Source organism: Tiliqua scincoides, chromosome 1, assembly GCF_035046505.1.
Source record: "Tiliqua scincoides isolate rTilSci1 chromosome 1, rTilSci1.hap2, whole genome shotgun sequence".
NCBI classification, from domain to species: domain Eukaryota; kingdom Metazoa; phylum Chordata; class Lepidosauria; order Squamata; family Scincidae; genus Tiliqua; species Tiliqua scincoides.
In genome coordinates, this window is record NC_089821.1 from 173,079,783 (window position 1) to 173,105,992 (window position 26,210).

The 26,210-nt window shown below is 42.2% G+C and overlaps 2 protein-coding genes across 3 annotated transcripts; both read left to right on the plus strand.

The window, feature by feature from the left end:
- Positions 1–217: 217 nt before the first annotated feature.
- LOC136646399 (uncharacterized) lies at positions 218–14,805 on the plus strand (the record flags this gene model as incomplete). The annotated part of the gene is made up of 2 exons (XM_066622701.1): positions 218–508; positions 14,391–14,805. Coding segments are annotated over 2 exons (387 nt in total), but the record flags the coding sequence as incomplete, so codon positions are not given.
- Positions 14,806–14,822: 17 nt separating this feature from the next.
- Positions 14,823–20,382, plus strand: PTP4A1 (protein tyrosine phosphatase 4A1). 2 transcript variants are annotated; one of them, XM_066609492.1, is made up of 5 exons: positions 14,823–14,939; positions 17,622–17,714; positions 17,860–17,990; positions 18,451–18,525; positions 19,059–20,382. In XM_066609492.1, the coding sequence occupies exons 1-5, from the start codon at positions 14,835–14,837 to the stop codon at positions 19,174–19,176; spliced, it is 522 nt and encodes a 173-aa protein (XP_066465589.1). In that variant the 5' UTR covers positions 14,823–14,834; the 3' UTR covers positions 19,177–20,382. The 2 variants fall into 2 exon arrangements, with proteins under 2 accessions (XP_066465589.1, XP_066465591.1); XM_066609494.1 differs by having other exon boundaries at positions 19,063–20,382.
- Positions 20,383–26,210: the final 5,828 nt, after the last annotated feature.

Below are 26,210 nucleotides of genomic sequence, written 5' to 3' on the forward strand. Positions count from 1 at the left end.
ACACTCCTGGTCAGGTCGGCTTCGCGGCTTCCGCGAGCTCCGATTGGCCGGGCGCTGGTGCCATTCGGCGAAAGGCGCCTGTGACGCCACGGGTGACGTCGGACCTGGCGGGCGAGAAGGGGCGAGGCCGGACGCTGAGGGGCCGCGTGAGTGGGCGCCGGAGAGCGAGAGGCGGTGCTTAGACCTCCCCGCCAGGCAGCCCCCTTGATTGGCCTTGCTCGAGCGAACGAGCGAAGCCCAAGCGCCTCCTCCTCCTCCCCGCAGCCAGCGCCTTCGCCGTCGGCGCCGCGGTCCTTGTCTGCCCACAGAGCTGCGCCAGCCACGCCGCCGCGCTCCCCTCGGCGCCCTTTATGGTCCATCGTCATCGCCCGGCTCCGGCACCACCTCCGCGACCGCCGCCGCAGCCGCCTCTTCCCTCCGGCTTAGCTCCTCCTGCCCTCGGCGGTGGCGCCCCCAGCACCCAGTCTGTATGATCAGGCTACAGTCTTCAATGAGTAACCATATTCCTGTGAGTGGCTCCTCTCCCTCCTTTCCCTCCATGTTTGTTTCTTTGTTCCTTGGGCCGTGGTCGCTGCCTTTCCGTGGGGCGGGCGGAGGGGGAAGAGAGCACAAGCCTGTGAGTGTCTACTCGGAAGTAAGTCCCATTCAGTACTATGGGGCTTACTCCCAGGTCACTGTATAGGATGGCAGCTTGAGTCTAATCCTAGGTATGCCTACTCAGAAGCAAGCCCCATTGAGTACTAGGGAGCTTACTCCCAGGTAACTGTGTAAGATGGCAGCTTGAGAGCCGAAGCCTATTCAGGTCTACTCGGAGGTAAGTCCCATTATAATCAGTGGGGCTTACTCCCAGGAAAGCGTGGGTAGGATGGAAGCCTGAGGCACCATCCAAGGCAAGCGGCTTCAGCGACACACACAGCCCAATCCTAGTCCTGTCTACTCAGAAGTAAGTCTCATTGTTTTCAATGGAACTTTCTCCGGGGTAAGCTTGCATAGGATTGTACCCCCCCCCCCCCCACACACAATGCTTTCATTCTTCCCCAAAATCATTTTGCTCACCTTGCTCACCGATGCTGAGGCTGCAATCCTATCCACACTTGCCTGGGAGTAAGCCCCATTGACTAGAATGGGACTTGCTTCTGAGTAGACATGCCTAGCATTGGGCTCTGAGAACCCAATCCTAGGCATGTCTACTCAGAACGTGTCTACTCAGTGGGGCTTGCTCCCAGGTGGGTAAGGTAATGGGGGCTTACTCCCAGGTAAATGTGGATTGGATTGTGGCCTGAGTTCCTTTCACATTGTGACTTTTCTTTTCTGCTGATAGAAGCAGCAGCAACTGCAGTGTGCTGACCTGAAATGTCCGACATGACCAAGGGAGGGAAGGGGCTTTGTTGGGGAGTGCACATGCGAGGATAGCTGGGAGTATATGGGCTGCAGATGGAAGGAGAAGTGCTGGCCCCATCTTGGGGAGGGGGGGGAGAAAGAGCAACAGCAGACCTACTCCCAGTGCTGCTAAGTGGGCAGAGAAAGGGGTTGCCTGGCCTCAAGTCACAGCAGTTCTGTGCTGTTCCCTGTCTTCTCTCTGGTGCTGCAGTCAGGGAATCTGTAAATTGCGGCCTGAGAACTGATCCAAAGGAGCCAGGCTAACTTGCACCATAAATGAAAAATACTGTCCTGTCTGTGGAGGTTGGTGTGACTAGTGACTAATTGTTGGCAATAATCGGTTCCTGTAGCAGTAAAAATATATGTGTATATGCGATTGCCACACAGTTTAAAAGGGGGACAGAAGACTTCTAACCCTTTGGCCCTGATCTTGAGCTGTTAGTGCTCCAAAGGTATAATTTATTAAAACAGTTAGAAGGTCTTGTTTTCCTTAGTCTTTATAGCTACCTTTATCGTCTTTATAGCCCCCTCCCTGTTCATATTCAGTAACTGACCAGGGTCGTGGAAGCTGCGGAGGCTTCCGGCCTCCTCCCTGGATGCTTTTCACTGCTCAACAGACGGCCTGATCTTGTGCAGAAGTTGGCAGGTCCTTAAGCCCATTGCAATGTAGGGGCTGAAGCGTGTCCCACTGTGCCCTGGCTGCCTTTAGAGTCTCCCTGCCTTTAGATGGGACTTTAGGAAACAAAGCGGGGGTGTTCAGCTCCACCTCTTCCATTCCCCCCTTCCAGAAACAAGTCGAGACTTGTCCAGCTGCTATCTGGGTGTTTGCCTGCCTGTCCAACTCCTGTCGCAGGCAGCTTCAGTGTTGAAACACTACCTAGTGTGTGACTCACCATGGATTGGATTGGAAACGGGGGGGGGGGCGGGTGGAGAGGACATCTGGCAGGCTGGGTCAGCATGGCCTTCCTGGCGCACTACCGTCTGCATGCAGATGGCCAGCAGGCTGTGTCCATTCATGAGAGATGCGCATGCAGGCATCCACACACAGGAAGGATGGGGAAGGAAAGCCACAGAAGGATGTTCAGAAGGGCTAAAAATACTTGGCACGTGGCTGAGAAAAACCACTTGACTTCTTGGTTTTATCCACTCCAATCCCCCCCTAGTTTGGGAATCGAGTATCTGTGGAAATGGCTTCTTCTTTTGTCTAAATGTTTCTGTGGTAGACTGTTGCTTTAGGCCAGGGGTGTCCAAAGTTTTTGGCAGGAGAGCCACATCATCTCTCTGACAGTGTGTTGGGGGCCGGGGGGGGGGGGAAAGAATTAATTTACATATAAAATTTGGATAAATTTATGTAAGTTTACATAAATGAATATATTAAAGATGAACTTATAAGAATGAATGAAGGTCTTGCAATAGCTCAAGGCCTATACAAGGCCTTGCACAAAGCAAGGCTGGCCTTTCCTTTGCTGCAGCTGCTGCATCACAGACGTGAAACAACAAGCAGTGGAGGGAGCCCTCATCCCACAGCTCACGCGAGAGGTCAAACAGTCGCTCTCACGCTAAGAGCAGTTGCGTTGGGCCAGAGGCTCATTGGAGACTGGGGGCTCCCTGAGGGCCTCATTGAGAGGCCTCGAGGGCCACAAGTGGCCCCAGGGCTGGGGTTTGGGCACCCCTGCTTTAGGTTGAGGAAGTTAAGTGCTTGTGTGAAATGTGAGAAGCATGTTAAGTAGCAAGAAAGGTGAAACAATTTATGGACATTGAGCTAAGCAGTCACTTTTGGGCTGAGTCACAGGATTGTGCGCTTTGAGGTTTTTTGTGCTTGAGGAACGTCAGTTGGCTAACAATTTATGTTGCTTGTAAAATATTTTGTATAATGTGCTGCAGTTCAAAGGGGAAATTTTCAATTTAATTTTTCCAAGCTTTTCTCTCTCCTCTGCCTGAGGAAGTATGGAAGGAGAGGTAGTGTTGGCTTTTGTATTTCAAAGCAAACTTCCTAGTTTGTTACCATTACCTTTAAATAAGGTGCATCTAGTGTATTTAGTAGCTCTTTCTACGTCTAGTGTATTTAGTAGCTCTTTCTACCTTCTTTTGCACAAAGAATTAGCTGGTTGAAATGTTGTAAACTTTTGTTGCAGTCTTACAAACAAAAGGGAATAAGTTTAAATTTTGGCAGAAGAGACTGCAGTCAAAACCCTCCCAGATCATTTTAGTCTGAAGAAGAAGGAACATGACTGAAAACTACTGCAGCCTCCTGGGGACTTTTATAATACTTTTACATCTTGCATATGAGAGGGGTCTCTATCTCTTGCTGTCTTTGGAAGCCCATGTTTCTATCCAGGATGGGTGGTTAACTGTTTTCATGATGAATATTACACCATACCTGTTCACTCTTATTTTAGCTCCTCTCCCATTCGAGTCTCAGAGCTCATCAAAGGTGCCTTCTGTTCTTGCTCCTAATCAGTTGTCTTGCATTCTGTTGCATTCTCCTTCCCACAATCAACGTGAAACTTTTCTGTAATTCTGAGCATTTTGTTCATGTCTTCTTCCTGCTGATCCAGTTTATCACTCAGCATTTTTAGCCATATTACTTCTTCCTCTGTGGGTTCTTTCATGTCTGCATGCCTTGAATGACTGTTGCTGGAGCACCTTAAGGTGGTTATGCATGAGAAATGATTGACATTTAGTGTAGCTTTATCAGTTGGCTGGCAGACTCATCATAGCATACATTTTCCTGAAAATAAAATTGCATGCAGTCCAAAGTCAGTTCACTCTAAAAGAAACTTTAGTGTTTGCTGAGCCTTGGAGCAATTTCCTTGTATTAAAGGTCAGCCCTTATTAAAATTCTACTTTGAAATTTGAGTATTGAAAAGTATCTTGCTAGACTTAACTGCTTTCTAACTTTAAATTAAAAATCTGAAAAGTTAGATGTTCATTACAACCAAATAACGCCCAATAAAAATGCCCTCTACCTAGTGTCTTGCAGAGTAGACTTTCACACATCTCTATAAGGAGGAAATGCCAGTTGCTGATTGCCAGCCCACAAAATAACACCTGTGCCCATACTGCTGTTTGATGCACAGAGGATTCTGTCAAAAGGTTGGCCTTTGGCAGTGAATCTGTGCACCTCATAGTACAGTACATAAGAAGGGAGCTGATTCTCAAAATAGACTCTCATTTCATGACATTTAGGGTTCTCTGCTGGCATTCTTAGCACACTTACAACTGGCTCCTTAGATTGGTTTGGTGAAATGTCACCTAGTTGTGTTCAGAATGCTATTTGGTTTCAGCTTACAGAACCTGTAAATCTGTTTTTTCTTAAGCTTGAATTCATGGTCAAATTTTACATAGGAACATGAATGAATGGGGTATACAAATAGAAAACTGAATGCTCTGTGAACAGGTGGTACTTCATAATTCTATGTTGCCTTGTAAGTGACCTAACTTATACGCTGATGCAGGGTGGACCATTGCAAAGTTGTTCCAACTTGGCTATGGGAGGCAGAGTGTGGTTTCCACTATGTCCTACAATATACAAAGGAAACTAAAGTTTCATAATCGTCTTAACAACCCAATCCTAACCTACACTGGAATAGACAGGCCAGCTGACTTATGCTATATCCAGCTCAGGTTAGGAGGTGGTTGTTGTGCAACTCAGGGTAAGGGATATTTTTGCCTCAGCCACCTTAATGGGGCTACTTGAATCTGTACCAGCTAAATCGCTGAAACAGATGCAAGAAGCCCGATGTAATACTGGGCTGCTCAGGAGGGAGATTAGAATCTGCCCTAGATGCTGGAGGCTGGTCCCACCCACCTCCCAGGCCCAGTCTGCCCACCAGCCCTTACTCCCCCACCCCCAAATGCCTTTGCCCTCCCCAGGCTAGTTTAAACTTGCCATTGGTACAGAGGTGGGATTTGGCCTCCATGGACTGGTGTACGTCCTTGCGCTTTAGCAACACTCTACTCCCAATTTTGGGAAAGGGGGAGATATTTGGAAACCTGACACCCAAACCAATCAACACACCGCAGAGACCCGCCTATAAGTTGACCCCACAGATAAGCCAAGGGCATGTTTTGAGCCAACAATCATGGAATTATCTATGACCCTTGGATAAGTCGGGGGTTAAATTTAGGGGGGTGTCTGACTATAGTTTTGTCTGGTTTTACCCGAGACCAGATCCTGAAAAATAACCTACCAGTAATTGTTACCTAAGAACTGTAGTCTCTAATTTATTAAAAACATAGTAAAAGATCGTAAGATACATTTTTATTCTTTTTTAAATTCTGGTCTTCACCACCTCTTTGTAAATACTATCAGAGTAAGTGTACTGTAAACAACATACCAGTAAACAGTGGTTCCCAACCTGGTATTCATGTACTCCCAGGGACACTCAACAAGACCTTTAGGGGTACTTGAAAAAGAATGGAATAATGGCAGAAAAAGGCAGGCCGTGCTGCAGAATGCCTTGCAAGGCAGGAATGCCTTGAAAGGACCAGCAAGGCAGGAAGGGAGGTAGCTAGTTGGCTGGGAAAGCCCCACCAATAGCTAGTTTTTGGTCATCAATTCATCTATGAACCAGTGATTGAAAACCAGCACAGTCAAAAAGCTGAAACATAATATGGAAAGTGATCAGTCGCCCAGAATTTCTCAGCACACTTCTGGTGCAAAATAGTGCAAAAGCAGAGTCTTCTGTTCTTCAAACAGAGAAAAAGAGAAAATATGTGATGAATACATGAAGTCTGGGCTTTCATATGGAGGAGATGAGGGCTTGTATTATTAATTACAACATTTTGCTAGTAGGAAGAGTACAATTTATGGAAATAGGCTGCCAAGGCATATGCAAATGAAAAGGGTTGGGAACAACTGCAGGAGAAACATGAATCAATTCCACCTTTAAGGTGTCTCTACATACAACTGTCATCATCCCATTGCATACTGTTGAGAATTTAACCACCACTGTGGTATCTTTGTTTGCTGTTATAACCATGATGACCAAACTGGCTTGACCTGAAAAGAAGTAATCTGTGAGATTATGCACAGAATCATTGGTTCGTTCATTCTTCCTAGCAGGGGGGGGGCACCTGTTTTGGGCCCATGGCATATACATGTTACCTTTCTTCATTCTCTTCCTACACTTTGTAGCCCTGTTTCCCTCTTTCAGTTAGAGACCTGGCCCATTTCTCTTGGGTCGGAGGCTTTGCTGAGTCTTGGTGTGAAAACCAGTTAACCTTAGTTGAGGGCATCAGTGTCTCCTGTTCAAACTGTTCTGTTACTAGGAGGACTCATTATACTTGCTAGTTACATCCTGAAATTGAAATGTACCAAAGGAGAGTGATTCAAAAATAGGGTTGCTTATCCAACAGAACCTTTAGTAATAGTGCAATATTTAAGTGTTGTCTAGCAAACATGAATTTTGCTTTGGAAGACCTCTTGAATGACATGTGCCCCACACCAGCCAGTGAACTCACTGTGCAACTTTGGCTAAGTTGTATTTTCTCACGCATAGTTTCCCTTCTGTAAAGAAGGGGAAGTAACTTTCTCAAAAAGCTTATTTGTGAGATTAACGTTTGTAAAGAGTGTGACAGCTCCTTGCAGTATGCAATGGCAGCATGTAACTTGACTCTTAAGTTCTAAGTGTCCACATACTTCTGGTTGGTGGTTTTGCTATTTTTTCTCCTCTAAGGAAACTGCAAGATACTCCAGTGAAATCCTATAGCTCTGTGTTGCTGTTTATGATAAAATCTAGTCTTGAAGCATTAAACTAGTATGAAGAAATGTAGACTACTAGACAGCATCTGATTGTAATAGCTATTAATTATGATGTGGTGAGGCCAAGCTCACTTCCTGACTTAACTTGATACTTCTAAATCTGAAAATACTGGCATGCAGAAGGTTTCCACAGGGCTTTCTAGGCAAGTGTTTGCAGAAGTTCTTGAACACATATGTATTGCAAACCTACCTCTTGTTCTGTCTAGGCTTTAGTTCACAAATGCTTGTGCTGAAATAATTTGGCTAGTCTTTGAGATGTTACAAGACTTTGTTTTAGGTCTGTGAAAGTTTCTGTTCATAACGTCACCTGAGGCAACAATATCCTGAGGCACCTGAGGCAACATGGTGGCATAGTGACACAAGCCCCCCAATCATGCAGATTTGCAAACATTTGATTATTCTTACAGTGTCATTTTCCAGAGAAGATTAGGGTAGCATATAGATATCCCCCCACTGCTATACAACCCTATGAGGTTGGTTAGGCAGCGTTACTGCCCTAGTGTGGTACAGGCAGTCACTTAAAATCTGGTCTCAGTCCAGTGCTCTCCACTATGTTGGGTTGGGCAAACAATAGATAGTACTCTACTGGTAGATCTTAAGGTTTTGACTCCCAATTTCAGAATGGCAATAACTCCCTAAATTTAGACTTCACTCCCTAAATTTACCCTTAAATTCATTTGTTGAAATGAAGAACATTGGGGGAGAAAATGGGCATGGATTATTCTGGGAGAAAAGTATTGAGAGTTCTGTTTTGGGACAGAACGTAATTCCTGGGCTGAGGGTGTTCTTGGAGGTGCCCCGTTTCCTTAATTCTAGATGCACTTGTACCACCATTAGTATTTTGTATTTGGGTTTTGGTTGGTGGATTTCAGTTTCTTACTAAACACCCAAAAAAGTAGATCCCACAAGCCTGAAGTCTGCTTACCTGATGCTCTCAGATAATGCAGAGCCTCCAGTATATCTATACTTTGAATACATGAGCTAGAGTTGTGTGTGTTTAATGTGTGCCCATGTCTTCCCAATATAAATTGATACCATCTTTTTTTAAATGCAGAGCTCTTCCTCTTAGGATGCTCATGGCCATTCATTTATCTAACTCTTTCTAAACTCTTGGGATCTGCAGTCCCTAATTCCTTCTCCTCATGTAATTAATTCCGAGCATCCCTTATCCCCAGCATGGGATTACATCTTGTTAATCATTTTTAATAGCAGACCTCTCTTGTGTACCTGTCCATAAGCTGCATATGGCTGCATAATGCCCCCAACTTCATTCTGATACTTAAGATGTTGCATATTTTTGGCAGGGTAGACCAGGACTGAGCCAGAAGATTTGAAAGGCGCCCTCACCCAATTCCTGGCTTTATGTTTCACTGGCACGGCCTGTTTTAGCACTCCTGATGGCTGCCAACTATCATTCTTTCCCACTGTGCCCCCTGCTTCTAAGCAATGCTATATTGTCATATTTTTGAGGACATCAAAAATTCCCCATGACTGGCAGTGAAAAGAGAAGTTCTATTTCCGCTCTGCCTTTGGCCAAACTTCCTGAGTGGCTTTCTTTAAGCATATTACTTAATTGTGAAATTATCTGTATAGCTTATGTTTTTTATATGTGCACATTTAAACATGCTTGATTTTGCAGGTGTTGCATAGATTTACTTCAGAGGCTAGAGGATTTTAGTGCAATTATGCATTGGATCATCTCATTTCTACTGTGGATATCCCTCAAAAAAACCACTTTTCTCACTCTGGGGCAGTAGGCATTTTTTGGTCTTGCCCTTTAATAACCAAACTTCTGTGGAGTTTGAAACCAGAATGCTATCCACAAGTGTGTTGTGACCATAGTTCATTCCAGAAATGCTACAGTTTTTGAAGGATCACAATCCATTTCACAATCCATTTTTTGAAGGATCACAATCCAGCACTTATCCATAGCCACCAAATTGAAGCTAGAAAGCTCCTAGAAGTATCTGGTTTACAGTGAGCTTGCAGTGTCACTGGTCTTGTTACATATTTTTGACAGGGTAGACCAATTCATGAGCTATGAAAAAATCTTAACTCAACTTGCACCCATCACTCCCCATCATCTATAATTTGCTAGACTAGACCAGACCGTGGCAGTAGAAGTGGGTCATGTCTGTGAGCTGCAAGACTCACTACAATTAAAACCAGTGAACTGGCCGACCAAGATAGCTGCATACTTACTTATAGACACACGGGGATTCAGTTGAATAACCCATTTGCACATGTTTCTTGAAGTCTATACTGATCTGCAGTGGCAAGAACAATGGAATATCCTAAATAGGGATTTGATTCAAAACAATAGTTTGGATCCAAGAACCATAAACAGGAACAGGGATTTTTCTTGCTCAGAACTGGATGTGCAAATACTGAACAGAAGGCAAGGCCCACCAGTGTGAGTGTCTTACAGATGTATTGCATGAGTGTCCATATTAAGTTGCTTGTTGAACTCTTCCGTGTGCTAGGCCACCTAATCTACACTATGTAGCTTCATTTCTAGGTGAAGACATTGATTTGTGTACTTTCTAAGCACTTAACTAGCCATCCTCTTGATGATGCACAGGTTTTTTATGAACTATATAGAAACTGGGACATGGCTGCTTAAAGCATGATCTAGTACAGTCTAGATTCCACTGTACCTTAATTGTATCTGTTAAACTACCCTAGAAAGTCTAAGAAAATAAATGCTGGGTCATGCTGAAGGCCTCTCCAGCATCTTGTTTCCCGTAGTGGCCTGCTAGCTGCCCCTGGAAAGTCGATAAGTAGGAGAGAAAGTCATACTCCTGCAGCTGGTATTTAGAGAGATAGCATGTAGACATCATGGTCATAGCCTTTGATAGGCCTGAACTCATTACTTTTTCTAAGTATCCTCTTAAAACCATCCAAGCTAGTGGCCATCACCATATCTTGTGGCAATGAATTTCACAGGCTACCTGTGAAATTTCAATTCTATGAATTTCAAGTATTTTTTTTGTCCTATCAGTTTCTTGGTTGATCCCTCATTCTAGTACTGCAGTGTTCTTCCACCTTTTTTGTGCCATAACCTCAGTAATAAAGTATGAGACTGGAGACCCACTGTTGGTCCTACCCCTCCCCCCAGAATCCTATTTGCCTACTTCCTGACCTTTTACATCCTCTCAGCACTTCACTGTAACTGAATATTCTTATTGGAGAGATCAGAAAAGTTACTATGGAGCCTGGCACTAGTGAAAACTATTTTAGCACAATTGCTAAACACCTGAGCAGGACTGGAACACAATCTCCTGGTACCTGAAGGACTATACCACATGCCTCCCCTTTTCCTAGTGGTGCTCTAGTCCAGTGTTCTTCAACCTTTTTCATTCCTTTAAGTTTCTGCAACCCCATTGAGTCCCGACCCCAAGGTTGAAGAACACCATTTATAAAGAGTAGCACTTTTCTATCTATCAGCATGACCAGTTTCATAGAAAGCCCCAGCATTGCAGCCTTACTTTGTAAGGAAAGTGCTCTGACCTTCTGATCATTTTGTTTCCTCTCTTGCACCTTGTTCAACTCTACAATATCCTTCCGGGGGTGTGATAATCAGAAGTGAATACAGTATTCCAAATGTAGATGCATTACAGATTTACATATGAGTAATATAATATTGTCAATCCTTCCCCCCCTAATGACACCTCATACTAGGTTGATATTTTCATTGACTATTCACCATGAACCCAAGATCTCTTTTCTGGTTTGTTGCAGATAGCTCAGACCGTGTCAGTCTATATATCATTGAACAAAGACGTTGAACAACATTTGCCATTTGGTTGCCTGTTAGCCTTTTCCAGATACATATGCATGGTATATCGCATGGATTGGAAGAGACTGAATTTTTTATCTAGAGATCATTAGCATGAATACAGGGGAATTGTATCTAAAGCATTTCTAACTGTTCTGTCTCAGAAAGTAGATGCCAGAGCTTTAAGCCATTTTCATATGATACTTTTAACACAGAATAATGTGCAGATTATGATGAAAAAATGCACGTACTGTAGTGTGCGTATAATAACAGTGTTGCAAGGCAAATAAGCAACTCAGAACGACCAGGTACACAGGGATGAAGATTCACAGGCTTTTATTTAAATTGTATACAATTGGTCCATGGGACACATGTCCAAAGCATGGGCCCCTTCTGAATGCTGGTCCTTAACCTTTATACCTCTTACAGCCCTTTGTCCTAGACTTCTCATTCGCTGAAGATTTGACATCATAAATGGGGCTAACTCTTAATAGGATATAGATAAGATGACATTTACATAAAAGATGGAAAATAGGTGGGCAATAAGTAGGCAAAACTATTGATTGGCTCTGATTTACATACAGGTGGGGTTTCATACAGGTTTGATTTACATACAGGTGGGAAATTACACAATTTCCAAAAGCCAGTAGGGTTTGCTATAACATCCACATTAACACTAGAACACTTAAACACAGGTGTGGAGACCTATATTCCATATATTCCCTTCAGACTCTTCCTAATTGGGATGGCCTTGCTTGAGCCACCTATCTCTTGATTTTAGTAAAACACTGTGGGTCCCTTTGCAAACCTCTGCAAAGCAAACTCCTTTAAACTTCCTTTAACAATTTCACTAACATAATTCTATATGACTATTGTAACCAGTTACCTTGTGTACATTGGTATTGAGGGATATATCCTTGCTAAGAAGTGACCTCTTTCCCTTGCTTAGCACCTGCTAAAGTGTAATCTCTTTGAGCTAAGGCTTCAGCCAGCTCTTTGCTCTCTTATATCCTTGAAGCATCACAACAATGTCACCTTCCCTGCTTGATTCTTCAAACTTTCACTGCATCACACTTTCCTTTTTAACAAATCCTTCTCCCATTCACCTTTACTGAGATTTCCTTACATTACATGCACTAGGTCTCTTTCTCTCTTTCTCTGCACCTTCCTAACAAACCTGCACCAATCCCTCTAAACATACATTTCTCCATTTCAGTCGCAATTCAAACAAAGAGACTCTAAAAGCAGAAGTTTGTGTTGTCCTCTGTCTTCTAGAATTCATCCCTTGCTGGTGCCTCAGCATTGTAATGCCCTTAGTAAGACCTGTGCTTCTGCCAAGATGAAGCCTGTCTATCTTTGCCTTAGATACGACTCCCTTTTCCAAATTCCAAAGTGTATCAACATAGCCTTTGAGGCCCCAAAATCCCAGCTTCTGTGAAACTTCTGTGAAACTAGCAAAACAGCTTCTAAATAACCTTATTAACACAGCCTTTTGTGAGACTCCCAAGCGTTTACTATACTTTACTATTCTATTTGCCTTTATGCTTTAGCCAGACTTTTAAAATGATTCTGTCTTTGCTTATACTTTACTGGGCAATCCAATGACTTTACAGTCTAGGGTCAAAGGTCACCGTGTCTCAACAAAACGAGAATTCCTAGTGCCATGCTTATATGGGGCTGAAAGCTTGTTTCTTGAGTGTGAGGGAGTACTTGAGGTAAACCCTTTTTACAAGTGCCGCCGCCTAGGGAGGTGCATGTGGCAGCGGCAAGAAATAGGGCCTTCTCAATAGTGGCACTAATGCTATGGAATTCCCTTCCCCTTGACTTAAAAATGGCTCCCTCTCTTGAGACTTTTTGGCGAAGCCTGAAGACCCTTCTGTTTAAACAAGCCTTCTGAGTTCTCTGCCTTTTTAACATCTTTTAATATTTTTTTTAAATATTTGGTTACAGGTCTGATTCTTTTATGATTTGCTGCTCTATGCTCTTTTTACCTGACTACTTTTTATGCGACTGCTGTTTTTATGATATGTGTTAGTATGCTTTTATCATTTTACTTCTTTAAGTCATCTTTGAACTTGGAACAGCATTCTTTCAGGTCATGGCTTGCTGAATATGAATTAAAACCCAGTGATAACTTCTTGATTCTTAAGATATTTCTGCATAATGTAGGCAAAAATGGCCTTGAGTTGCTGTTGCCATAGCTTCACATAAATGACTACTGTTCATTGTTTTGTTATCCAGTATAACAAATGCTAGCATTAGTATAGCATTTCTGACAAATGCTCATCTCTTATCTCCAAGTATGTGTATTTGTGTATGCAGTGAACCCTCAGTTTAACTGACTTGAAAATAACAAAAAAAATAGTCATTAAACTAGTCAGTTATGTTTTACACACATGTTGAATTTAATATATAATGTTTTAATGAACTCTTGGCTTTAATACACCCCTCCCTCCCATTAGTCTTAAGAGCCAGCTGTAATTCTTAGCATTTATTCTTGTTGCATTAGGATATCTGAATTTTGACTGGTTTCATTTGCACATTATGCCAAGGATACTGATATCTCTTTCCAACTCGCAAACATTCCTTTCAAATAATATTTCATAGCACTGTCATTCTCGCCCAACCTTTCCCCAGATGGCAGCATGTTAGATGGCAGGTGCCATTACCTAACTAGATGCAAGAATTAGAAGTTGTAAGAGTGATAATGTGGTATGTAGCCTCTCAAATCACTAGCAAGATGTATTGCTGGCATAGGTTTAGCAATCAAGGCTTCAGATCCCTGCTCAGCCATGTAGCTCAGTGGGCAGCCTTACTTCATGGTATTGTTGGAGTTCAGTATGAGAGCCCCATGTAAGCTGCCTCCATGTCTTTGGAGCTCTATTCTGGAGGTATTGTAGTGCTGTGTTTCTCTCATAGCTATATGGGTAGAAGGGAAAAACAGAACCTTATTGTACCACTTCCAGAATGTATCAGGATCCTAAATGGTGCTCTGTCTGACTGATGTCACTGGGATTTGCAGCTCTAGGATTAGGGGCTCATGCAATGTGCAGGACACTTTTGTGTAAAATTAGAGAAAATAAAACTCATGAGCTGTAAGTAAATAGTAGACTTGAGGGCATGTAGAAGGGGAGTTTAAACCTTCGGTTCTCCCACAACCCTGAGCCAGACTGAGGTCCCCATACCTGTTTGCCTGGAGAAGCTCTTGTTGCATACCAAAGGACAGTTTATATTCAGTCACCTGATTACTTGGGGAACTTTCTAAGATGTCTGATTAAGATGTCTGCAACATAGTAGGTCTCTTACTGGTTAAGAATGGAATATTATGTAAGGAATTTGTAAACACCTAAAATATTGGTTCTTCATGTTCTTTCTTCTCTCCCTTTTCTGATATATTATTGCCTAAAACTAAGCTGTATGGAGATGTTTTTCCAATCACTGAGTGTAACTTTCTTCTCTTTGCAGCAGTTCTGTGGTGTTCTTGGTCACACATTTATGGAGTTTCTGAAGGGCAGTGGGGACTACTGCCAGGCACAGCACGGCCTCTATGCAGACAAGTGAACTGTAGAAATCCATTACTACTCCACCAAGAAGCCCCCTTAAGAGCGGTTACCAAGATAAGAAGTGTTGAATTGAAACTGGCAGAGCATTTTTACAAAGGAGTTCAGACCTGGATGGGGTAACCTCAGTGCACTGCCTTTCTTTTTGCCTCAGTATTACTGGATTGAAGAATTGCTGCTTCTTGTTAGGAGGTTCATTTCATTTCCCATTGTTCCCAATTTCATTCTTATCAGCACTGAAAATTTCAAGTGGCTTTTAGTGAAGTAAACTTCAGTTTCTTTACATCAATCCTGTTAAGTTTTTGGTTTTGGTTTTTTTTTTAAATAAATAGTATCAGTTTAAATTACCATGGCCCGAATGAACCGCCCAGCTCCTGTGGAAATTACTTACAAGAATATGAGATTCCTTATCACTCACAATCCTACCAATGCAACCTTAAACAAGTTCATAGAGGTAAGGGTTTCTGAATTGAATATTGCTTTGTACATTTTATGATATTGAGAACAGTTTGCATAATAGAATAGTGATGTTTTACTGGACTGTCCTAGCCATTGAGTTTGTAATCTATTCATTTCCAAGGTGATCTTATGATTAGAGTGGTTTATAAATTTCCTTTGCAATAGTATGTTCATATACAAAAAACACTCGGGCTGCACTTGGGAACAGCTGCCTGCATGGATTAGCAGTGATTGTCCAGGAGTCTTTTTCAGTGCTGCCTGGAAATGGCAGGGATTAAACCTGGCAACTTTTGCATTCAAAGCATGTGCTCGTATCATTGGGTTTTTTAGCCCCCTGCATTACTCATATTTAGGTTCTGTATTAGATGGTGTCTTGAAGACTCAGATTTTGGATGTGCAGTGGTTGGATGTAGTTATTGATATTAGTGAGGTCTCACAAAGGCATCCTGAGCTGTAGTATTGTTTGGCACCACTTGCATCATGCAGTGTGAGAAAGGCTATACTTGTTAAGATAGTGGCACCCCCTTGAATTGGTGTGCTGTGTAATGCAACAGCATTAACAATCCAATCCTAACCAACCTTGTAGTGCCAGTGCTGCTGTACCAATGGGGCATGTGCTGCATTTTGTGGTGGGAGGCTCACAAAGGCTTTTTCAAGGTGAGGGATAAGATAGGGGCTGCATTGGCACTGGAAAGTTGGTTAGGATTGAGCTTTAACTGACTGAATATCTAGCTGTGGCATAAATACTATTTCATTTGACTGGCTAATAGTTAAAATGACATTGGAGGAGGAGGATATTGGCGATGAAAGGAAATTAGAATTGGCCTTCATGTATGGCCACGTGCAAGACTACCGCAGACACCCGCCCATAAGTTGACCCCACAGATAAGTCGAGAGCAGGTTTTAAGCCAACAATCATGGAATTTTCTATGACCCTTGGATAAGTCGGGGGTTAAATTTAGGGGGGTGTCTGACTATAGTTTTGTCTGGTTTTACCCGAGACCAGATCCTGAAAAATAACCTACCAGTAATTGTTACCTAAGAACTGTAGTCTCTAATTTATTAAAAACATAGTAAAAGATCGTAAGATACATTTTTATTCTTTTTTAAATTCTGGTCTTCACCACCTCTTTGTAAATACTATCAGAGTAAGTGTACTGTAAACAACATACCAGTAAACAGTGGTTCCCAACCTGGTATTCATGTACTCCCAGGGACACTCAACAAGACCTTTAGGGGTACTTGAAAAAGAATGGAATAATGGCAGAAAAAGGCAGGCCGTGCTGCAGAATGCCTTGCAAGGCAGGAATGCCTTGAAAGGACCAGCAAGGCAGGAAGGGAGGTAGCTAGTTGGCTGGGAAAGCCCCACCAATAGCTAGTTTTTGGTCATCAATTCATCTATGAACCAGTGATTGAAAACCAGCACAGTCAAAAAGCTGAAACATATGGAAAGTGATCAGTCGCCCAGAATTTCTCAGCACACTTCTGGTGCAAAACAGTGCAAAGGCAGTCTTCTGTTCTTCAAACAGATGAAAAGAGAAAATATGTGATGAATGCATGAAGTCTAGGTTTTCATATGGAGGAGATGAGGGCTTGTCTTACTAATTACAAACATTTTGCTAATAGGAAGGGTACAATTTATGGAAATGGGCTGCCAAAGGACATGCAAGTGAAAAAGGTTGGGAACCACTGCAGGAGAACCATGAATCAAACCCACCTTTAAGGTGTCTGGTGTGTTAAGCCAGAAGCTCTACGTACAACATACAAGCCATAACATATAACTGGGCGTGTGCAATTCAATTCACAGCAGAGAGATGCAGCTGCATATATTTGCAACCCTTTTTACTCAGAAGTAGACGCACTGCTTTCCATGGGTGTTATTCTTAAGTAATGGTGAACTGAATTGTAGCCTGGGAAGGAGGATCCCATCCTGGTGTTGAAAAAAAAAAAGACTTTTGCCAAATGCATGCAAAAAGGAACCAGGTTGCAGCAGCAAAAGGGAATGGAGGTGAATAAAAGGTTAACTTTAGCAGGAATTTCCCAGGGAAGTTAGTATAGAAACATGATCTCTGGATTGCTTCTGATGGGCAAGAGGTGCCTGCCTGAGTGGAGAAACTTTTCAGAGTTGAAAGGCTCTGCCTTCTTGATTGACCTGGAGAAAAGGCAAAGTGATAATTGGAGCTTGATTACTTGGCAAAAATTTTACGTACTAGGCCATACTCGGTAATTTTAAGATTAAAAGTTTTGTTTTGGTGATTTGGAGAGATTTATCAATTTTAGATTCAACCTAGACTACTCTAAGTGCTGCTTCCATTCATAGAAGTTTCATTTGCACAAGAGGGAAGGGTAATGTTGCTGATCTCTCTGCCCCCTCAAAAAATAGCTGTTCCCCCAACAGAGGGAAGTAGAACTTGCAGAAATATCCCTCTCCCAACATGCAAGTGGAGCATCTGCTACACAGAAGAAGCATGTGAGATACAGCCCTTTGTTAAAGGGTTCAGTGTATGAAGCAGAAGCTTTGAACTGTCAAACTTTGCAAATGGTGCTTCTTGTTGGAAGGAATAAGAGAACAGGTGTAAACTACTAATGGTAAACACCCCCTGTATATGAAATAATTTTATGCACAAGTACGGGCATAAACAGCAGGATTTCAAAATGTTAAATCTTTTCTCTTTAGGAACTTAAGAAGTACGGCGTTACCACAGTAGTAAGAGTCTGTGAAGCCACTTATGACACTGCTCCAGTTGAAAAAGAAGGTATTCAGGTTTTGGTGAGTGGCTTGTTCCAACCTCTTAAATATGTTAGCTGTGGTATATTCTGTAGTTCTTGTTATTATCATTGATGTCTGCTAGCTATAATTATGACAGTGGTGTGATATGGGAACAAAAAATGATCTACTACTTCATAAATTCCAGGATTGGCCATTTGATGATGGAGCACCACCGTCTATCCAGATTGTTGATGATTGGCTAAACCTCCTGAAAGTTAAGTTTCGTGAAGAGCCTGGCTGTTGCATTGCTGTACACTGTGTTGCTGGTCTTGGAAGGTAAACAAAAATCTCTGGAATCTTTCAAGATGTACATTTATAGTAGCTGCCTGTATTTTCAGTGGTGCTGCCTTTTATTTTTTCATCTTTTTCAAGAAAGTTCGCACATTTTATGTAGCAAAAACAGACTTACAAACATTTTTGAATAGTGATCAGGTTATCACTGTCTGACTTAAACAATTGGGTGAAGTGCATTCCCTTCCATTAGCATCCCTCATTCAGACCAGATCTAGGGCAGTGCAAAATACAGTGTTAAGCATTCTTCTGCCTCACTGTTCTTACCAGTGATGGTTGATTTGATGAGAAGTAGGACTCCTCCCATGCCATTGTCCCCTCACTTTAAAGGTCAAGTATGTAGAACACTTTGCCTTATAAGACTGTGGTGTTGGGTGGTCTACACTGGATATTGAAAACAAGCAAAAAGTTTGGCAATGTTTTTTAAATTTCTCTTCTCTTCCAGAGCACCTGTGTTGGTTGCCCTTGCACTCATTGAATGTGGAATGAAGTATGAGGATGCAGTGCAATTCATAAGACAGTAAGTATTAAGCAGCAGCTCATGCATGTTAGCCTGTAAGAGACTGGGGAGTAGAACAGTGAATGCTATGAAATCTTGGGTTTTGTAATTCAAAAGATTTCCTTTTAGTATAGATTAAGTTGCACAGAGCCATGTGTATTGCAAGACCTTTTAAATGTCAGACTGTCTTGCATAGCTATCTTTAGCCCCTCGCCCCTTCTTAGCTCTATGGATTTGGTTATAATACAGATACAGCTAGGAAGGAGCTCCTAAATTTACAACAGTAGATTTGTAGTGGAAACCTGTTCAAAACAAAATGTGTTGCAGACCTTTAGGCTTGTAGGCATTCTTCAGTCCCTGAAATGACTGTATTAACCCAGTTGCATAAGTACTCATCTCTATCACTTATATAGTTGTTAGTAAGTTGGAATTACTAAATGTTCAGTACAGGATCTAGATAAAAGGTACTTGGTCAGAAGTGAAGTTTGTTTTGTATTTACTATGAGTGCTGCCACAGTTCAAACTCTTGCTCTCAATCCTTTGATTTTGTTTAGGAAGCGACGTGGAGCCTTTAACAGCAAGCAGCTTCTCTATTTGGAGAAATATCGTCCCAAAATGCGCCTGCGTTTTAAAGACTCAAATGGTCATCGAAACAACTGTTGCATTCAGTAAAACCAAGCTGCCTGTGTTGCTGCTTTGGAAGTAGAAGATTAAACCTAGAATTGGGCAAGCTACATGAGAAACAACACATGCCTAACAAGGTTCTATGAAGCTTCTATAAGAGTAGGCCAAGATGTTGGCAGGAGAGCAACTTTGTTTAAATAACCATCTTTTTAGATAACAGGAAATATACATGGCCTTTAAAATGTCTTTTAGTAACTTGTATCACTAAACTATCCTTAATCATGCAGTTCAGTTTTTTTAATCAAAGTCCCAATAGTAAAATCTACCATAACGTGTGTAGAGATTAGGTGCCAAAAGCCCAGCACATGATTTCTGTATACTACAGTCTAGGTCCCTAGTAACTTACAGCTTTCTGGAATTTTGTCCTCTTCCCAGCTGTCACTTCTGTTTTTGTGGATAGGGCTTTGTAGGGTAACTTGCCTGTTCACTGTATATTTGTCTCCCACAATCGCACTAGAACGAATATCGGGATTTGCACACAATTGACTGACTTAGTCACTTTCGGTGTCTAACTTTTGTTACTTAACCCTCTTCATTCACATACATTCTCTGGTTACTCATAGAAAATAATCCTTCACGCTGTACAGAAGCACATAAGTCTTTAATGTCTGCAGACAAAAAGCCTTACAGTTGAGTAAACATTGGCACTTAATGTGCAACTTAACAGAAGGCCTGTAAAAGGATGGGAGGGGACTAATTAATATTTCTAGTAAAATGTTGCCTTTGTCTTGTGCAGGAAGTATAGAATATGCCCTTTACTTTAGTAAATATTTTTTTAAATGTAGAAATGCTTTATTGTAGCTGAAAATTCTTAATCATAAAATTTCTGAAAATCTTGTAATTTCTTTTCCTGTACTTATTGAAAGTTGTTTACCAACTATTGCTTTGTTGGAAGTGATTTTGTGTTTTTTTTTTTCCTTGAGTTTTTGCCATGAATCTGGCAGACCTCTGTAATATTTTGTATGCCTTTTGAGCTGCGCAACTTAATATTTGAATACTTGATAATTTGTTATGTAATTGATAAAATGGTGATGTGTATTAATGTTCAACCATATATTTATACTGTCTTGGGAATGTGTGGTTGTAGTACTGTGGGAGAAACAATTTGCCAGTGTTCACCAGCTTGTAAAATCTAGTGCGAGAGCTCAAACATCTAAATAAACTTAAAGCTGCATTGCAGTTTACCTGAAATAATTCTCTTTGGGGTGTGGGTGGATGAAGAAACATTCAGAGCTACAATCTTCCGCAGTACACACCTTAGCAGTGCAAATAGCGTCTGTCTTGACAATCATTCCAGTAAAATTAAACTCATTGCAAATGACAAGTCTGGTCATTAAGATGCTAAGGTAGTATGGTTTCAAAAACCTGAGAATCCTTCAACACCACTATTATACATTAACAGGTCATGATTTGACAATGTTCCACAAATAGCATTGTATTTTTAAAAAAAAACTACTTGATGAATTAACAGCCTTAAATCTGTGTTCTCCACGCTTGCCAAGAAATACATAGTTCCTCAAATGTGTGATGTGCATATATAATCATCACAATCTTTATTGGCATATAACAAATAAACAAAGTAAAACACAAAAATTATTACAATTACTAAAAGGGTAAACATAATGAGGCAGGGAGGAGGAGGAGGGAAATAATCCAAAAATAAAGGAGGAAAAAGATGTAAAAGACAATTTTTAGGAAGGCGCATAATCTGAGGTTCCGAGAAATATGGGAAAATCTACCAAGGTGATACGAAGAAGGGAAAATGCTGAAACGCGCAAGCATAAAAGCCCTTCGAAGGGCGGGATTTATTAGGGTAACAAAATATTTAGATGACTGACCTGGTGAGGTACAGTGACCAAAAAAAAGAGAACATACTAGATTAAGATCAGCGGAAAGAGAGGCAAATTCAGCTTCCCAAAGCCTAGTTTGAATAAGCTTGTAAGCACTGTTGACATCAAGATCCGCTAACGATTCCAAAGAAAGATCTAGGAAATTCAAATTAGAGTCAATTTTTAGAAACCAGCTGGACAAAAAAGGGTCTCTTAGCAGGTCATTAAGAAGGGAATCTGATGGAAGTGACAGATGGAAGCGGAGCCAGAATTTAAACGTTAAAGCCCATGCAGTAGTTGAAGGAAGGTGAACTAACTCAAGAGTCAGCGTTGCTAACCTGATGGAATTTGGGACTCCGAGAATTCTCCTAAAAAAAACAGCCGCAACTCACTCCAGGCTACTATTGGCTGCTGTAACCCATATGGGAACTCCATATAATAGTTGGGACACAATCTTGGCTCTGAAGATCTGCAGAGCGGCTGGCACAAACTGGTTACCAGTACTATAATGAAACCGAGTGATCGCCTTAAGGTGGTGATGTGAGGTGGCAATAGCTGACTTCCTATGGGGTGCCCAAGATAATCGATAATGGAAAAGTAAACCAAGATATTTAAACATGGGGACTGATATGTATATAAAAATGTGCTGTAACCTCATTTCTTTCAGAACTCCTTTAGAAATAAAGAAGGATTATAGTCAAAATGGGAACCACTCAAAGATTGTAGTTTCCACGTACTGAAAGTTGAAGCTTTTTTAAAAGGTTATGGGCAAAAAGACCTGCAAATACTTCTGAGAGGAGTGTAAAGGTTAAAAGGGGCAGGTAAGAGTCCTAGGGAGGTAAGGTACACTTGCTGGCATGTACGGTAGGGGAAGAATGTCTCTGTGTTGGTACCAGCAAGAATGTGAACGATAGTTTAAGAGTTAGTGTATTTAAAGTGGGGGATAGTTTGGAAAAGCACAGGAACAAACTAGTCTGGTTTTTAAGAGAAATAAAGCTAAGGCTCACTCAATGCTGAAGACTTCTACCCCACCCCCTGCACAGTGTAATTCAAGGCATGTTTTATTCTGAAATAAGCCCCCTGGGACATGCAGGAACATGCACATACTGCAACGTGCCCCCATTGTTGGACTCCTACCAACAGTAACACATTTCCCATCTATTTTTTTTTTCCTCTACTACCTCTACCTACTTGTCTCTTTGATTTAAGGAAGACTGGACAGACTTGGAGCATAAAAGAGGAATTTTATGAAGAGAATGGTGGAGAGTATCTAGCAGGAGACTTGAGGTGCCCCTCTCCCACCATTCCACTGCTTCCCACCAATCTGACCTGAGGTGGCTGCTTTCCTCAGCTTCATTCTGCCTTGGTTGTCCTTTGAGAGTTCAGGAAATTCAATGTAGCTGCAACAAACTATCTTAAAGAAAGATGCAGACTGCATGCATCAAATTGGAAATGTGTATTAAATATACACAAAAAGAGCACCCAGTAAAGTTCTTCAGTTATGAACATATCTACTGCCCTGCCATGAGGTAAGGGTACAACTATTGTGTTCTGATAGACAGGGGATTGTAAAAAGACAAAGCGTAGGAAACCAGACCAGTTGAATTCTCCGCACTGGGGAATGCCCAGATAAATGTGTTAGAAGAGCAATATCCCCATTTAACCACCATTAGACTCAAATCTGCACATTTACACAAAATGAAGTTCTAAAGTTCTGGATAGCAGATGAGAGTCTTGTTTTTTAATCCTCCTCCTTGCAACAATCATCCCGCATGTTGTGAGGCAGAGATTTAGGCTAAACCTTTTCTACTAGTGTGCACATTACTACATGCAGTGAGTTTGTGTGAAAGGAAAAGTATTGTAAAGTACAACCTGAGTGGAAAGGTTTGGAATTCTACCATCTCAGTTTACTGGTGTACTCTGTGTGATATGTAGATTGGGTTTTATTTTCTAACTTGCTTGACATAATTATTCCAGTTATGGAAGCAGGAGATTTCCTCTGAATCTGTCCTGATTTCAGGCATGCATTGGAGCTTCTGTTGAAAACAGCTCCCTAGTCCTGAAACCCAGCAGAAGCCACTGTCCTGGAGAACTAATACTGTAATGATTTAAGGCTGCAGCTCTATACAAACCTGGAAGTAATCCCCAAGAAAATAAATGGGACTTACCAGCATTTCTGAATTGACATTCATAGGATTATGCTGTGCAATTTTTTCTTTGGTCCCCTTTCCTCTATGCACTTGTGTGGGGGGGGGGGGAGAGAGAGAGCACGAGCACGTGAATGCAAACCACCTTCCCAATCCCACCCCTCCCTCCTGAAGCCCCAAGACCCAAAGCTGCTGTTGTGGGCTAGGAGGCCTTTGGCAGAACCCTGAAAATATGGTGCAGAAGAAGTTACCGGAGGAGGGAAAATACCAGAAGCAGGGGGTGGAAACTGCAAAAGGAGAATGTGAGCCTGGGTCCTCAGGTCCATGTCCCACAAGGCCTTACCTCTAGTTGCCATCTGCTGTATGTCCCTTCTTCAAAAGTTCATTTCTCTTTTTGTCCTCTCAGTTTTTCATTGCTCATTACATTAGGCTGTGAGTGTGTTACCTTGGTGGATGATTCCTTTTTCCTACTTGAATCTTAAAAAAAAAATGGTTAGACCAAGCATTTTGCATTTCTTCTTAAAATTTGACTCTGCTGTGTTTTTTCTACCGCACACGGCTATGAAGCATTTCACCTTTGCTCCCGACCAAAGTTTACTCTACAATAAATGTTTTCATCTCTTAAGTTGCCACACAAGACTATTCTTTTTGCTGTTACAGCTTTCTCTGTTAACCAGACTCCATCCAGTTCACCACAGGTCCAACACAGTAGTATACAACACAACAGGCCAAATGGAAGGAGAGAAGCAGCTGGAAATGTCCCCTTAGCTGAAGATCTTTTAGCCTTGGCTCATACCATTGTAACTTTACACTGTACTCCCTGTTGTACCGAACAGGAGTAATTAGAATGACCATATTTTCAAAATCAAAAATTGGGACACACAGTGCAGTGAGGTGGCAACTTCATCAAGTGGCACATAAAGGCACTGAGTTTTACCTAACTAACTGCGGGACAAAAGAGTTATTTAACATCAGTAAATTATCTTACCTCTGTTCTTGATGACTGGAGTACTTTATGTAGGAACGAATTTTTGGCAGTACTGTACACTTCTGTTTTTAAGCAGTTGATTAAGGAATACAATGCAGGTTTGGTCACAGACTTGTTACAAGCAATGCATTTAGAGTTACATAAAAATATAAGAAGAGTGCTGCTAGATCCAACCAAAGTCTTATCTAGTCCAGCTTCCTGTATCTCACAGTGGCCCACCAGATGCCTCAAAGCACACAAGACAACAAGAGACCTGCATCCTGATGCCCTCCCATGCATCTGGCAGTTGCCTTGCCTTCCAGTCTGCTTCTCATCTGTCTAGGTGTTGCTCATGATAGAAAAGATCTGTTCAATGGGTGAATTAGTTCCAGGCAGACACATTGCAAAGTGAACAATAAAACTGGTGCTTTTGAGTGTAATTCCTTGTTTTTAAGATGGGTGAAATTCTCTGCACACTGTTCATTTGTTGACTTCTACTCTCCATTGTGCAATGCTCTCACTCATGTATGTTCTTCCACTGCTCAATTCATCAAACAGCGTGGTTTCACTGATGTCACATTGTTTCACGTTTGAGATTACAAACTCCAGAGAACTTTCCATATCTTCCCAAACAAGGACACTGTTTAGCAGTGTTCAGGAAAAAAAAGTGTGCAGTTCAGCAAAATTTGCTCCCCTCCCAATTTGATTGTGCAAAAACCAGAGCCATATTTCATTAACAGGGTTCTTTAAAAGGCACCACTTGCTGTTGACGGTTAGTCCTGCGAGCAAAAGTTGGATTTCAGAGCTGGGAACAGCTTCGGCACTGTCATAAGAACATAAGAACAGCCCCACTGGATCAGGCCATAGGCCCATCTAGTCCAGCTTCCTGTATCTCACAGCGGCCCACCAAATGCCCCAGGGAGCACACCAGATAACAAGAGACCTCATCCTGGTGCTCTCCCCTACATCTGGCATTCTGACTTAACCCATTCCTAAAATCAGGAGGTTGCGCATACACATCATGGCTTGTACCCCATAATGGATTTTTCCTCCAGAAACTCGTCCAATCCCCTTTTAAAGGCGTCTAGGCTAGACGCCAGCACCACATCCTGTGGCAAGGAGTTCCACAGACCGACCACGCGCTGAGTAAAGAAATATTTTCTTTTGTCTGTCCTAACCCGCCCAACACTCAATTTTAGTGGATGTCCCCTGGTTCTGGTATTATGTGAGAGTGTAAAGAGCATCTCCCTATCCACTCTGTCCATCCCCTGCATAATTTTGTATGTCTCAATCATGTCCCCCCTCAAGCGTCTCTTTTCTAGGCTGAAGAGGCCCAAACGCCGTAGCCTTTCCTCATAAGGAAGGTGCCCCAGCCCCGTAATCATCTTAGTCGCTCTCTTTTGCACCTTTTCCATTTCCACTATGTCTTTTTTGAGATGCGGCGACCAGAACTGGACACAATACTCCAGGTGTGGCCTTACCATTGATTTGTACAACGGCATTATAATACTAACCGTTTTGTTCTCAATACCCTTCCTAATGATCCCAAGAATAGAATTGGCCTTCTTCACTGCCGCCGCACATTGGGTCGACACTTTCATCGACCTGTCCACCACCACCCCAAGATCTCTCTCCTGATCTGTCACAGACAGCTCAGAACCCATCAGCCTATATCTAAAGTTTTGATTTTTTGCCCCAATGTGCATGACTTTACACTTACTGACATTGAAGCGCATCTGCCATTTTGCTGCCCATTCTGCCAGTCTGGAGAGATCCTTCTGGAGCTCCTCACAATCACTTCTGGTCTTTACCACTCGGAAAAGTTTGGTGTCATCTGCAAACTTAGCCACTTCACTGCTCAACCCTGTCTCCAGGTCATTTATGAAGAGGTTGAAAAGCACCGGTCCCAGGACAGATCCTTGGGGCACACCGCTTTTCACCTCTCTCCATTGTGAAAATTGCCCATTGACACCCACTCTCTGCTTCCTGGCCTCCAACCAGTTCTCAATCCAGGAGAGGACCTGTCCTCTAATTCCCTGACTGTGGAGTTTTTTCAGTAGCCTTTGGTGAGGGACCGTG

Excerpts from the sequence above, each read along its gene's own strand:
- PTP4A1 (XM_066609494.1), top strand. The coding sequence starts at position 14,835 with ATGGCCCGAATGAACCGCCCAGCTCCTGTGGAAATTACTTACAAGAAT. Across the intron at positions 17,991-18,450 it reads TGTGTTGCTGGTCTTGGAAG|AGCACCTGTGTTGGTTGCCC; the intron begins GTAAACAAAAAT and ends CTTCTCTTCCAG. Across the intron at positions 18,526-19,062 it reads GCAGTGCAATTCATAAGACA|CGACGTGGAGCCTTTAACAG; the intron begins GTAAGTATTAAG and ends TTGTTTAGGAAG.